Source organism: Accipiter gentilis, chromosome 29 (assembly GCF_929443795.1).
Source record: "Accipiter gentilis chromosome 29, bAccGen1.1, whole genome shotgun sequence".
Taxonomy (NCBI): Eukaryota; Metazoa; Chordata; class Aves; order Accipitriformes; family Accipitridae; genus Astur; species Astur gentilis.
In genome coordinates, this window is record NC_064908.1 from 18070322 (window position 1) to 18084975 (window position 14654).

The following is a 14654-nucleotide window of genomic DNA, read 5'->3' on the forward strand; positions in this document are numbered from 1 at the left end:
TTAGACATGTAATGTTATGTGTAAATTTCTTATGCATTCTGGAGAAGAGAGTGAGATTTTCCACTTCAAGTTTTTTGAGTAATTTTGTTTCTAAAATAAAAATGCCTTAAGTGCTGCATGTATTGTGAGGACGGAAACTGACTTGTCATCTGTTTTGCGTTAACAGGGCAGAAGAAGGACTCTGTCTACAGCATCCACTACTAGTTTGTCATCTAGCATCTGACCCTGATAGAAGGCCATCATGCAGCAGCCTCCCCAGACTGTTCCAGCAGGAGCGGCAGCTCCACCTCCTGCAGGCATTGCTCGGAACATGTACTGGAGAAACAGCTCGCTCAGTAAACGAGCAAATGCAACAGCTGCTCCGGTGCAGCCTGTGACAGACCCTTTTGCATTTGGCAGACAAACTCCACAGGGTTCCTCTTCAGATAATCCATCCAAGGGCAATGCATTGGTTATGCAAAGTTCTTCCCCAGCGGTGTTTCCGCAGCCACCCATTATGCATACTTCACCATCATGTGCAGGGGACAATCCTCATGGACCGCATACGTCTTTATCAGCTCCTGTATCTCAAACAGGAATAAATACCAGTACATTTTCTAATGTTCCGATTCCTTCACCGTCCCCAGGATACGTTATAAATAGTACTACAGAAGTGCATCCAAATGCGGATCTTGGACTCCGCGGGCCTGCGGTACCAATGCATTATAATGCAGGAGCAGCAGTTGAAAATTCTTTCAGTGTGTATCCTGGAATGGTGTCTGCATCAAACAAACCTGGAGGTAGACAAGATGTGAGTAGAGATCCAAATGATGTTCCTTCAGGACCCAATGCAACAGCACTCTTCCCTCCACCTCCCCAGCAGCCTATGTCTCAGTGGAGGCCTGGTCAAGGTAACCTACAGTCTCCAGTGCGAAATTTTGTGCCCTATCCTGAGCCGTCTTCTCAGACTGATGTTCATAACATTTCTCAGTCTTCTGTTAGCACTTCTCATCCTCCTCCACAGACAAATTTACAGCAGGGTCCTGTACACCAAGGTATTCCACAAAATACCATGCAAGCGCCTTTATCTGTTGGTTCTGAAAAGAAAAATGGCTCTGCAAATAGCAGTCATCACATGAACAGCATCCAGCCTGGAAACATGTTTAGGCAGAACACAGAAATGACTAACACTTGGTTAAGTCAACCATACCAGGAACAGTTTTATCCCCAGCCACCATTGCAAGACTCCAGTTTTGTCGTTCCCACAGCTCAGGAAAATAACCCCAAAACCCAGTCTCCAGATATGTCTGAAACATCAAATAGACCTATTCCTACAGATCGAGATTCAGGCACTCTCTCCATGTTTTTCAAAGGGGATGAGGCAGAAAATGAAGAAATACTTTCATCTGAAAAAAATTACTTAGTTGAGAAGGTGGAGTTTGATGCTTGTCAGCCAAATTCGGCATCCTTGTATCACCAGCCAATGCATCCTCAGCGGGTTGCAACTAACGTTCTCTCTCAGGCGCAGGTTGGTACAGGTTCAGCCAATGAGATGGTACAAAAAGGAATGGATGTCCAGTACTTTCCTAAAATTGTAAGTCAGCAGGAGACACAGGCCGCTAAGCACTCTATGTTTGTTAGTGATGACAAGGCATGTATAGGTGATGTGTCTGGGAATGGTGGGTCACAGTATGAAAATGTTGAGAACCTGGAGTGCATTCAGAATCAAGAAGTGCTGCCAAGTGAACCACAGAACATCAGTGCTTCATCCCCTGCTGCTGGTCCTGATCTGTACAGATACGGATCCTTTCCAGGTCAGATGCTTCCAAAGAATGCTGTTGTGAGCCATGCTGAGGGAGGACCAAATTTGGAGGCACCTGATTCATTACCTCATCCTGTCCGACCAGATAGCGTATCTTCAAACTATAGCAACATTAGCCATAGGAGCGCTTCTAGCTCAGCAAGACTTCAAGAGCAAGTCGGTACGTTTATTCAGCAAGAAAGTGGGAAGCCTGATGAAGAATCTTCTGCTAGCTTCTTTAAACAGATTGACTCCTCTCCTTTGGGAGGTGATTCAAGTGAGCTAAACCTGGGCAAGAACTACCATGGTAATCTATCCCAGCCTCCAACTCCAAGTCCTCCTAAGCCTACAGGAGTATTTCAGACAAGTGCAAATAGTTCTTTCGAACCTGTGAGGTCCCATGGAGTTGGTATAAAACCTGCAGAGTTTGACCAAGCAAAGATGGTGGTTGAATTAAGAGAGAACCAGTCAAACCAAAAGAATATCAAGAAGAATACAGCTGTGCCGGCTGCATCTCCAGGCAATCTTGAACAGCCACCAGATAATCTGGAAACTATTTTCATGCGTCAGGTACACCCACTGCCTGTTGCAGTCACTGGTGAAGCTGGAAATACGTTGCACTCTGGATCTGTTATGGAAAACATACAATCAGTATCTGAGAGAAGGTCCTCAACAAGAGCTCAGGGAGCAGTTAAGAAGTGTGATAGCCCAGCAACAACTTTGTGGGCTCATAATGAGTTACCTAATTTTGGGGGAAATGTGCTTCTAGCTCCTGCTGCTCCTGCAGTATACGTACCTGCTAAACAAACTGTAGAAGTCATTCAGCCACCAGAAGAAGGCCTGTCTAATCAGCTGCCAAGTAAACCAGGGACTATTGCTGTGCAGCTTTCCCAAGATGGAAATATATCTTCTGAAAATCTTGAGAATCCTCCCAAAATGGGAGAAGAGGAAGCACTTCAGTCTCAGGCAAGTTCTGGTTATGCAAGTTTGTTGTCTTCTCCACCTACAGAGTCTTTGCAAAATCAGCCTATCCTGATTGCTCAGCCTAATCAAAGCTATAACTTGGCTCAGCCAATTAATTTTTCTATTTCTCTATCTAATCAGCTAAGCAGCAATGAAAACAATCAGCCAATGAAGGACTCTGGGGTTGGGGACAAGCCTGCAATGGGTCCCCAAACTTCACATGCTGGTGGGATCATTTCTGGGGAAAATGTGCCATTACCTGTGATGCAAGTTGGATCTCTATTAGTTAATGCACTTCCAAATACTAATCTGTTAAAACATAATTTGTTACAAAGCCCTGTTAATTCCTCTGATACTGCTTCTAATCAGCCTGCAAACTTGCTTATGAAAACTCCACTTAATTTGGCTCCAGAAGGGCAAAAGAATGTTAATACAGAAGGTTTTGTTCCTGAATTTGCTAGCAAGCCAGGGTCTAACTCATCCATTTCTCCTGGGACGCATCTCCCCAGTGGAAGTGCAAGTGCACTAGTTGCCCCTGTTAATTCTGTAGTACAGGCTAATAATTCTGCAAATCATTCAAATAGCAAAGAAGAAGCTGCTGGAGTGCTCGACTTCACAGTATCACGGACTTTGGAGAAAAGCAGTGCAAGTAGTTCTGTACAGCTGCACAATCAGTCACTTTCTGGTGGTCCAGTATATCCTCAACAGTCAGCTGGTAGTGCTGGTCAGGTGGGTCCTGAGATGCATGACAAACAACATTTCTATCAACAGGTGACAAAAGATGTACAGCATCAGGCTGTATCAGACAGAGCTGTACAGGGACCATTGCCATCTCAACCACAAATGCAAGCAGCTCAAATGCAGCAACCAGCATCATCTGGGCAGTCCTCAGTTCCTTCAAAGTACCAGATTGCCGCAGGGACTAAAGCCATGCAGGCATCACAGCCGCATGAGAACCAGGTGCTGAGTAACCATCCTCAACCTGTGGGTCCCCAAGAGGCAAGTTCAGTGCAGCTGACAACAAGGTATGATCAGACGAGTCCTGAGAAGCAGCCAGCGCCTGGACAGCCATTGGGTGCTCCAACTTCCACAGCCGCCTCTACCACCACCAGTCAGTCAGTCATGCCAAATGTGCAACAAGACCTGCAGCGTCCATCCCTGCCTCAGACTCCTCAGGATGCCTTTGGTCCGCCCCAGAACCCTTATTACTACTATAGACATCCTTACGATGCTTATCAGCCTCCATATCCTCCACCTTATCCTCCTGCAGACCCCAGAACAGCAGCTCATCTTTATTACATGGTAAATTTTTATTTTTCCCTCCCTCCCCTCTCAGTATGCTTTAGTAATTTTGAATTACAAGTTTAAACAGTTGTGTCATGATCAACATACAGTATAGCATTAATGTTAAGTATTTAATTGTACGGAAAACCCAGATAGTAGTAAAAAACCCTACATTGCAAAGATTATAAAAACTTAAAGTAGTTACTAATACCAATTTCAGCTGGCACAGATGTTGGCTGATAGCAGTTTATTTGATTCTTTGGACAAAGTTGGCAATTATAACTGTCTTAGCTTCAAATTTGGTTCCCATCTGCTGCCTGAATTATTGACAGTTTAGCAGCATGGCCAGTGTAGTGGTTGAACTAACTGCCTTTGGTCCAGATGTAATGTTTTTTTCTAAAGTTTAGGATATTTATAGACTTGAATATAACTTGCCACAACAGATATCGAAAGCTATAATGTAGTCAGTTGATCCGCATCTCTTCAGGTATCACAGTGGTGGTGTGTGTTTGTTTTTAAAGTTTTACTCTTGGAGGTGGGAAGCCTCTTGCCTTACGTGTCAATCTCTTTTCTAGGAGGATAGCTACGGACAGTATGACCCACGGTACAGACACTATGATAGCACCAGCACTGCTTATATGGAGCCTGGGAGCTATCGGTATTCTGAGCCTGAACGTCCTAGTTCCAGAGCTAGTCACTGCTCTGACAGGCCTTCTTCTAGGTATGCAATTCCTAAATTGAGTAAAGATCTGGTATATTCTGAAGCAGTGAGTGAGTGTAATGATGCCTGTTGAAGTTTTATAGCATAAGCTGCAGTGAGTAAGTTCAAAAACTCATCGTGTGCTGCCATAGGAACAGGTGGTATCAAATACCATGTCTGAAAAGGATATGATTCTGCAGTCTTTTCTGTTGCTAAAGCTGTATTACTCCTTTCATTCAGTTCTCTGAGTGGTTGTTGGCATTTCTGCCAGACAGGAACTCACTGCGATGGACTCGGTGCTGAGGTTAGCTCTTTTTCATGTGTGCTGTGAAAGACCAGTGTAGGCCATGGGTTTGTTAATACTGGTTTAGTCTCTGGCTAGCACTTAAGCAGTGGCCCCTAGTTCTGTTAATAAATGGTACTTTTGCACGTTGGTCTGGGATTTGCCTTGCAAGCATAACAGTACGTGGGGCTTACCAGTACATGGTATTTCAGATGTTTAGAAGAGAGAGATGGTGAATGAAGTGAAAACATCCTGGTGCTGTGTCAGGTTGATTTGTCTGATGATTACTTCTACTGTGTGGTCTCACAAAACTCCCAAACTGTGGTCCATGTAGCAAATCTGCTATGTGGGCGTGTTTCGCCCACTAACTTCACTACAGGTTCTGATGCAGGTAGCACATGAATTAGGAAAACTTAAAAGTCTTGGTCTGTCTGATTATATGAAATAAAAAATTTGAGAGAGGGAAACAATGTGTTCAGATGCTACTTCCAAATATTAAATAAAAAGCAGAAATGAAATCTCTAGTATTTCTCAAGCAAGAAGCAGCAAATTACCTCCCAGGGATTACTGCTTTTTATGATTATTAAGTGATTTGTATGAATTTCAAACTAATGACAAAATGTTACTGTTGCATTATCTGGTGGGTGGGTTTGCAGGTTTCCAAGAGAGAACCCCAGTTATCTGTCTGGAAGTGATAAAACCCTTTGTAGTGTTTGTCTGTTGTTGTTGTTAGATCACTCATGGAGCAGTCTTCAAATTAAAACCATAACATTTTGCTTACCACCTCCAGAATATTATAGGAGGTGTATATTGGCCTTGAGAGTACAAAATAATGGCTGTAGCTGCATGTGATAACTTTTATCATCTTAAGTGAATCTAAGCACCCTGTGAGATCTTGTAATGAGATAATAATCTCTAGTTGCACTTCCTGGTGTGTACTCTTCTTATGTGCTGTTTTTACAAGAGGTTGAAATTTCTATAGGTGACATTGGGCAGATCAAAGCCTGTTAAAAGTAGCTCTGTCAGTGTTGATGTGTGACATGATGTTGCAGTCGGATGTGGACTGTGGTGTGGTACTGCAGGGCAGCAGAGCCTATGAATGGCAAAGTCAGTGTGATAGCGTGTCTGAAACTTGCCCTTAATGTGCCAGTATTGGTGATGCAGCTTTGTAAGCTCTGTTTGGGGAGTCTCTTTTGGAGACAGAAGATTGGTTGGGTGGATACACCTGATCTGATAAGATCAAATCTCCTCTGCTGAGGTAGGTGCTGTGTTAGCAAACTTCCCACGCGTTCCAGGGAGGAGCATCACTTGACTTGCTTGGCCACTTTGGAGTTTGCCCTATCAGTTGTATGATCAGTTGTAGAGGAGCATGAAAGTTCCCATCTTTCCACATTGGCATTAAATATCTTTACCTCCTGTGTCTGTATGTATGTATATGTGTGTTTGTGAGTATATACACACAGGTATATACACATGTGTAGATATAAACATGCACTTATATACATACACATATATATACACTACATTTTTTCATTTAACATTCATCATCTAGCTTTTTTTAGAAATTGTGGGATGGTGTCCTAAAAATTGCATATAATAAAGGCTCATGATTTTTAAAGTAATGGCCACATCTTTCTTTTTCCATCAGAAGTACTATAATTATCTTTTGTATTTGCACTGACTCTTACTTTGATGTGTTGGTTTTAGTCAGGTTCTTGTGCTTGTTCTGTTCATTTGGACAATCAGTATTCTAACGTGGGCTCTGTAAATGAGTATCTTCTTCTATTCAGTCCCCTCTATTTGCTCAAATGAAAAACAAGCCTTTCCTACATGCTACTGTCCATCCAAGCCTATTGAGAAGGGTAATAACCTAGAAGATGCCTGGAATTAGTTGTGTAGTGATGTGCTGTGTTACAACTGAGTCTCAATGCTATCTCATTTATTCAGTGGAGTATTAAATGTAACGATGTGCTAACACTCAGAACGTTGCTGCATCTACTGAAAAGCTGAGACTGAGAAACAGACTGAGTGCAGAATGAAAATAAAGCACTGGGATTATGGTAGTACTAGCCCTACAATGTTAGTATTCTCTGTGCTTGCCAGCCACAGATTGGCATTGGCTCCAAGTCAAACAAGGTGATGATACAGTATTGAGTTCTTTGGCTGAGTACCTAAAGAAAGGTGTAGTGTGTTTTGGTTTTGTTTCTTTTGTGAATGTAACTGTATTTAACACTGGTGACATGCCACAATGGCAGCCCCGGAGGCTGAAACCTTCTGTTGAGAATTATCTATGAGAGTGCTAGTTCATGTCCTGACCCATTTTTATGACCTCTTCTCCAGACTGTAGTCCTCTCTTTGTCGCCACAAGATGTATAACAAAACAGTGTTAAAGTTGAGGGAACAATTATTTCATATATACTTGTTAAGTTACTGACTTCTCTGTTGAGACAGTTCAAAGGATGTTAATTATAGCAGTAGGTTTTGTTATTAATTGTAATTAAACTTTTTATGGCACACAACAATTTAGTGATATATGGGTTTGTAAAGTCTTAATTTTATGATTCCTTGATTTCCTATAAATGCATTATTTTAAATATGAAACTCTACCTAATCAGTTGTGGCATACAGTTCTTCATATCTCTTGCTGACTTTAGAAGAGATTGAAGGAAGAATAACTTTTTATACCTGCGCACTTTCTTTCAGGCAAGGTTATACTGAAGATTATTATACAAAAAGTGGATGGAGTGATTATTATCCAGGCTATTACCCAAACTCATATGATTATGGAGGTAAGGTGTCTAAATGAACTCTGAATTTTTCTATAGAAAATTGCAGGTTTAAACAAAAATTTATGGGGAAGAGGAACTTTAAGATCAGAGAATTATTATGTTTTTCCATATTAATAAAATTGATATCCTTTCCACAACCAGCAAGAATAAAGTTACACTTGCTGAAAATTGATTTTTGGGCATACTTTAGTTCTTAATACCATGCCATCCTTCCTGTATTTTTTTTTATTCAGTAGAAGTAGTAGATAGAAAATAAATTAAGTTTTTTTCCTCAATACCAGCCTTCAGTTTGCCTTTCCATTGTGAAAGCACACCATTGTAAGTCTACAAAATAGTTTTCTTCAATGCATTGCAAGCCTGTCATTCACTGGGGTGTATCCCTGGTGTGTAACCTGCAGGCAGACTTCTAAAGTAAATTTTAGGTGGGTGTCAACAGAAATTGACTCATGACTAGAATTTGGTTTTGTCCATGATTATCTGAATGCTCACAGAGATGTAGTGGCGTTGGTAATCTGAAAATAGTTGCTTGTATAATGCCTGGGAGGATTTTAACCAACAACTCTCCACATCCTGAGACATATAGCATGATGCTCTGAAGACTGATCACAAAGATTCTGTTAATATTTATTTGGTCGTTATCATGTTATGATTGAGTTATAAAGTTGTTAGAAAAGATCTATTTGTCCAATGCTAAATGCTGTCCCTTCAAGAGTATCTAGCTAACTCTAATAACCTTGTTTCTCTAGAAGGTGTGAAGTAGATTTTTTTTAGTTGTTTTTGTTTGGTTGTTTTGGTTTTTTTTAACTAAAAATGAGTGGACATATTTATGTAGCTTTAAGTACATTATTTTGGTTTTGCTATGGTTTTTCAGGACCAAATCAGCATGTAATTAAAGAGAAAGGAGTAGAAAAAGGTTATAGGCAATGGCTTCCAATACCTAAATGATTTCTTTTTATTTTTCCAAAGATCCAAGTCGCTGGGAGCGTTACTCATCAGCATATGACCCCAGATACAGAGATCCTAGAAGTTATGATCAGAGGTATTGGTATGATGCTGAACATAACCCTTACCAGAAGAGAGACGCGTATCCATATGGCAACAGGTTTGTCCATTTGATCCATGTTCCCTCAATGCTCTTTCCAGATCTAGGGCAGCGCAGGGCCTAAGTGCTGCTGTTGATGAATGATCTAGTGTGCGTGTCTGCGTGAAGGTGGAGAATCTGATATTGTTTTTTTCAGGGCTGAGTTCCCCATAGTCAATATGTCACCAGAAGATTAAGTTATGGCAGTAAGTGTTAAGGCAAAGTTAAGGCAAAGGCTGAGGCTTTGTTTGTGCACTAACAGAAATACTACTTTATTTGCTGAAGATCTGCCCCAAAGCCTTCAAAATTTATGAACTGTTGTGATAGTTGTATAAGGCATCAGAATTTCAGGGTATTGTGCAGCTTCGTAAGTAAAATCCTCTCAATATTCTCCAGAAATGCAGATGCATCCTGTAACAGGCTATTAAAATGCAGTAGTGCACACATTTCACAGATATATGTTGCTAGTCCTTTCTGTAGCTTTAACATAGGTCATTGAGGAGAAACAGTTGAGCTGTCACATTACTCTTAAAAGGCTTTAAGGCAGTAGGACTTGTTTTCAGATCGTGTGAATATTCCATGGGTTTTCCTAGAACAGACTCTAAGTATGATGTTGGTCTTGACCTTGAATATTCTGGATGAACCTCTTGAAGAAAGGTCAGTTTGTTTAAGGTAATAAATCCTCAATCTAGGAAATAATCTAAAAGTCCTTCTGAAGCTAGGTACAGTTTTCTTCTTGACAGGTATGCGGTGAAGTCACTTCCCTCAGGTATATAGGTGGCTATGTTCATTTTTGCTTTGCGTGTTTCTTTGTTCTTCAGACATGACCGATACGAAGATAACTGGAGATACGATCCTCGTTTTACTGGAAGTTTTGATGATGAATCTGAACCCCATAGAGATCCTTATGGTGATGAATTTGATAGACGCAGTGTCCATAGTGAGCATTCTGGTCATAGTCTCCGAAGCTCCCGCAGTGTTCACAGTCACCAGAGTAGTTTCAGCTCTCGGTCTCAGCAAGTGAGTTTCAAATGGTCATGCCAAGTATTCTTTCAGCTGAGTTGGGTCTTTCTCTATGTTAGGGGTGGGTGAAACATTAGAAATGTGGAAATGTTTCTGAGTTTACCTTGGGGAATATGTATTTTGAAAACTTCTATTCTTTTAAGTTAAGGCTGTTTTATAATATAGTTTTGAACTTAATTTATCACAGTTGTCAAGAGAACTTTAACCAAAATCAGCACTCAGCTGTGCAAGTTGCCACACACACAGAAATGGAAAATTTCCTCTACTGAATCCATTTGCTGTTTGTGAGAACTTTGCCCTTACTGTGCTTGGCTGTAGTTGATAATGTGTCTGGCTTTCAGTGTTACGTCATTTTTCTCATCACAAGCATGAATGCTATTACTGAACTTGGGATCTGTTAAAAGACTAACTCCATATTTGTATGATGCTATTTTGACCTTAAAAGCAAAAACCAAATCTAACTAATGACTCATCTACTTATGCCGTAAGTACAAATACCTGAAAACCACAGAGAATATTTGGGTAATTTTTGAGGTACAGTCTTTGCTAGTGGAATGTGTCATTTTTAGCAGTAGTCTCCTGTGTTAGTTCATCATGCTTCTTGGAATTTTAGGGGATTTTCCAGTCTGAACTCCAATTCGTTTACTAATATTGGAAGTAGTATTGGAGGTCAATACTGGAGATCAATATTGGAGATCAAATAGTTAGGCATTAACCTTTAGGCACCTGAAGTCATTTAGGCATTCATCAGATTTAATCACTTGAGATTTTCTATCAAAGTGTTACAGCAGAGGTTAACATTGATTCTGATCCACAGTTGCTGATACAGCACCACTTGAACCTGTAACTCATTCTATAATGTTATTCTTCACACAAGCACATAGACATTCTGTCATGAGAGAGCTGAACATACTTGGATGTGAACAGATCAAATGGTAGTAAAAACACTGAGGGAGAACACTAAGATAATTAATATATCTTCTATAGCCTATTGCTGCAGTGGTATAGTAAGCCTGGTTAAAGAATCGAAGCTTGGGGGGAATGCTTACTGTCTTGAGTCATGCTTGCAGTATTGCTTGCTTTGTGTAACTTCACGCTCTCTGCTAACAATTACTAATATGATCTATTTAGAGCCAGCTGTATAGAAGTAATCATGATCTAACGGCTAATACGTATGAAACTACTGCACAGGCAGTGTCGCTCCACACAGATTATCCATATGGCGGATATGCTGCTAACTTTGATGGACAACAGCCTTTTACAGATTATGGCTACGCGACTGAAACTGGATGGTCAGCTGTAGAACAAGGTATTGGCACCATTGGGGAAGGAGGAGGGAAGGCGCTGTGCTTGCGAGGTTGTTTGCCAGTAGTATTTTGCACCTCTGTTAGTATTTGTAGCTTATAAGATGCCTTTTGTGTACTCATTGAACCTGTTAACAAGGAAAAAAATTGATGTTTTACAGTGTACGTACACATGAACAAAGTTTTGTTTCCTTTTCAATGTAAGGATAACTTCCTTGCTGAAACTTGAGTATATCACAGAACAGTAGTAGCTAGGCAGTGTTTGGTATTAAATACTGCATACTTCCATTTGTAAATGTCTTTTTAGATAGATTTTTAACTACACTGCTTGTGCTTCATGGGGAATGATTGAAGTTTAACTTAAACTTCAGATTTTTTTTCATAATTTTTTCTTACCCTTTTGGTGTGGAACAAAACACTGTTTCTCTGGAAGAGCTTTTCCAGAGTATGTTGAAGTGTATATCATTAGCTCTTTGAAGATGCATTACATATTTGTACAAAGGTCACAGAAATGTGTCTGATACAAACAATCAAAGCCCCTGCATTGAAAAAATAAGTGGATTTTAAAGTTCTATAGTCTATTTTTGTTCTTGTTGTTGCAAATCTTCAGAAGATCTTTGGGACTATAATGGAACTGATTAATTGTTGCTTGTAAAGTATGGCCAAATTGAATGGCAGGGCTTTTTCCACTAGTACTGCAGGATTACTGAATTGGATAAATACATCAGCAAGTTTACTTACTTGCAAGGCAGGTTACTTGTTCTTATTTTATCTCTTCTTCCCTTTTCAGCACCTTTAAGGCCCTCAACACCAGAGAAATTTTCAGTGCCTCATATCTGTGCTAGGTTTGGTCCTGGGGGCTTCCTAATAAAAGTGCTGCCAAACCTGCCTTCAGAAGGACAGCCAGCTCTGGTTGAAATACACAGTATGGAGGTAAAGTTTAAAAGAAGAAAGGGAGGTGGTGGAATACAGGCCTTCCTTTTGGAAGGGGAGTAGGGAACTTGGATCTATAGCTTCCTGACTTTTTTTTCTATGTTAATGCATGTATCTTTATATTTATCTGTTTGGGCTGTAATTGTAAGTAAAACAGTAACTAAAAAATTCTTTTCCTCTGAGAGATGATGTGGTCATGATGGGATCATCCAGCTCCCTATAATTTTGTTCAGGTAAAGAAAATCCTTACATCCTAGAAAGGCTGGAGTTGTGTTGGTTTGTTTCTAATGTATTTCTGTTCATAGAGACATTGTCCTTGTACATTCTCTGCAGGGCTAAGGACTGCATGTTATTTGGGGATTAAATATCATGGGTATATTTTCATTCTTCTTAAGCCACTACAAAAAAATGCAATACTCAAGTCATGTAAAATATATGGAAGGACAGGCTGGAAGAACAGGGTAGAGTTCATTGGTAAATTATCACTAGAAGGGAGTAGAATTGTACACAAGTACTAGAACAGCATCAGGACAATTATTGGACTTGGCAATATTAGGTTTTTACGGTTGGACTCGATGATCATAAAGGTCTTTTCCAACCTAAATGAATCTGTGTTTCTGTTCTATGATTAAGGAGATGTGAGGAAGATTTTTATATTTTGCTACAGAATGACTTCCATGTAAAGTAGATTTCATCATTTATTATCCTTTGCAGGTTGCAAGTCACCATATGTGTTTTGTTCAAGAGCAGTAAGCTTGATTACAGGTTATGTTCAGGTCTGGTGTTTTTATTGTTAAAAAGCAAAATTCATAGTTGTAAGAATTTCTTATGGTTTATATTTGTGTTTTAGACTATGTTACAACATTCTCCAGAGCAAGAAGAGATGAGAGCATTTCCTGGTCCTCTTGCTAAGTATGTTCTTACAGATTTCAGAATAACTGTAATGCCTTCAGAATTCTTCATTGAACTTTTAATTGTCTGTGAATTACAGGATTTAAACTGACTTAAAATATTTGTGGCTTTTCACCTGCTTAAGTAATATATGAGCTTTAAATTTGTTCCTCATACTAATGACAATAATGATCTGAATGTTTACATTTGTCTCATTAAAAGCTGTTTTATTCTTTTTTTTTCCTTCTTTTTTCAGGGATGACACCCATAAAGTGGATGTTATTAATTTTGCACAAAATAAAGCTACACAGTGCTTTAAGAATGAAAATTTAATTGACAAAGAATCTGCAAGTCTGCTTTGGGACTTTATTGTACTGTTATGCAGGCAGAATGGGGTATGTCTCACTGCTTGAATTTTTATCTGTCCTAAAATAATTTATACACAAAATGATGTTAATGTAAAAGACAGTAATATGTGTATAGTGACTTATCGTGGAATAATTCACAGATAGATGGAACAGGCAAACTGGTCACTTGTCCTCAGGTGCTCAGAGGTGCTGATACTCACACATTGTTGTTGAAGTGACAAATAAAATTAAGACAATGTTGAAATAACAGATTTTTTTTTTTTTTTTTCACTTTTTTTTTTCTCTCTCTACTTGTATAGACTGTTGTGGGAACAGACCTGGCTGAACTTTTGCTCCGAGATCATAAAACAGTGTGGCTTCCTGGGAAGTCCCCTAATGAGGCAAATTTGATTGATTTCACTAATGAGGCTTTGGAACAAGTGGAAGAGGAGTCTGGTGAAGCCCAGCTCTCATTTCTTACTGATAGTCTTATAACCACAATTGATAGTCTTGAGAAAGAGACAGAGAGATTCAGAGAGTTGCTGCTTTATGGCCGCAAGAAGGTGAATGCTTATGCTATTGGTCCAAATACTGCATGTGCCTTATTTTGTTTACTTATTTTTCACAAATCTTAAAGCTCTAGGCACCAGTTAAAATCATTTTTGCAACTTCCAGTGCCTATATTTCATGGCACTGCACTACACTGATATGGAAAAATGTTATGCCCTACAGTTTATAATATAAACCAAAATTTTATTCCGTGTGTTAGCATTTGATCTAAACAAACATTTTTTTAATTCAGTCACAAAGTACTACTGTAAAACAGTCATTGTTTATCTGTGTATTATGTTAAGCTATTCCCAGGAAACTAATTTCTGCATTAATTAGGATGCTTTGGAGTCTGCCATGAAGCATGGTTTATGGGGTCATGCTCTGCTACTTGCCAGCAAAATGGACAGCAGAACACATGCAAGAGTTATGACCAGGTACGGTTTTGCTTGTTGATTAATACAATATGACTGCCTGTCCTGTTAATGGGGGGGAGACTTGGTCCTCAGAAATCTTAACGTCAAAATCATGAGTTATCCTTAGTAGCTCATGCAAGAATTATGCTTTAATTTTACTTGTATATTCAGTTGTCATCTGTTACTTTTTATTCTGGGGCCTTCTGGCCATGACCTTAAATCTCAGAAATTATTCTATGCCACTTGTTCCATTTAAGGGGTATTTGAACAGTGCCATCTATGGGCTTGCTTGTCAGGTGCTGTTAGTCAGG

The 14654-nt window shown here is 39.7% G+C and overlaps 1 protein-coding gene across 6 annotated transcripts in view; it reads left to right on the forward strand.

Annotated features, from left to right (window-relative positions):
* SEC16A (SEC16 homolog A, endoplasmic reticulum export factor) overlaps positions 1–14654 on the forward strand; it is a 31423-nt gene that overhangs the window by 4168 nt on the left and 12601 nt on the right. For 4 of the 6 annotated variants that reach the window (XM_049831962.1, XM_049831957.1, XM_049831959.1 and 1 more), the window contains exons 2-12: positions 167–4045; positions 4603–4748; positions 7714–7799; positions 8766–8901; positions 9702–9900; positions 11035–11212; positions 11998–12140; positions 12991–13052; positions 13288–13426; positions 13699–13941; positions 14267–14364. In XM_049831962.1, the coding sequence (XP_049687919.1) occupies positions 242–4045; positions 4603–4748; positions 7714–7799; positions 8766–8901; positions 9702–9900; positions 11035–11212; positions 11998–12140; positions 12991–13052; positions 13288–13426; positions 13699–13941; positions 14267–14364 (5234 nt within the window). In that variant the 5' untranslated portion in view covers positions 167–241. The remainder of the gene's footprint in view (positions 1–166; positions 4046–4602; positions 4749–7713; positions 7800–8765; positions 8902–9701; positions 9901–11034; positions 11213–11997; positions 12141–12990; positions 13053–13287; positions 13427–13698; positions 13942–14266; positions 14365–14654) is intronic. The other 2 variants (XM_049831961.1, XM_049831960.1) reach the window with 2 other exon arrangements.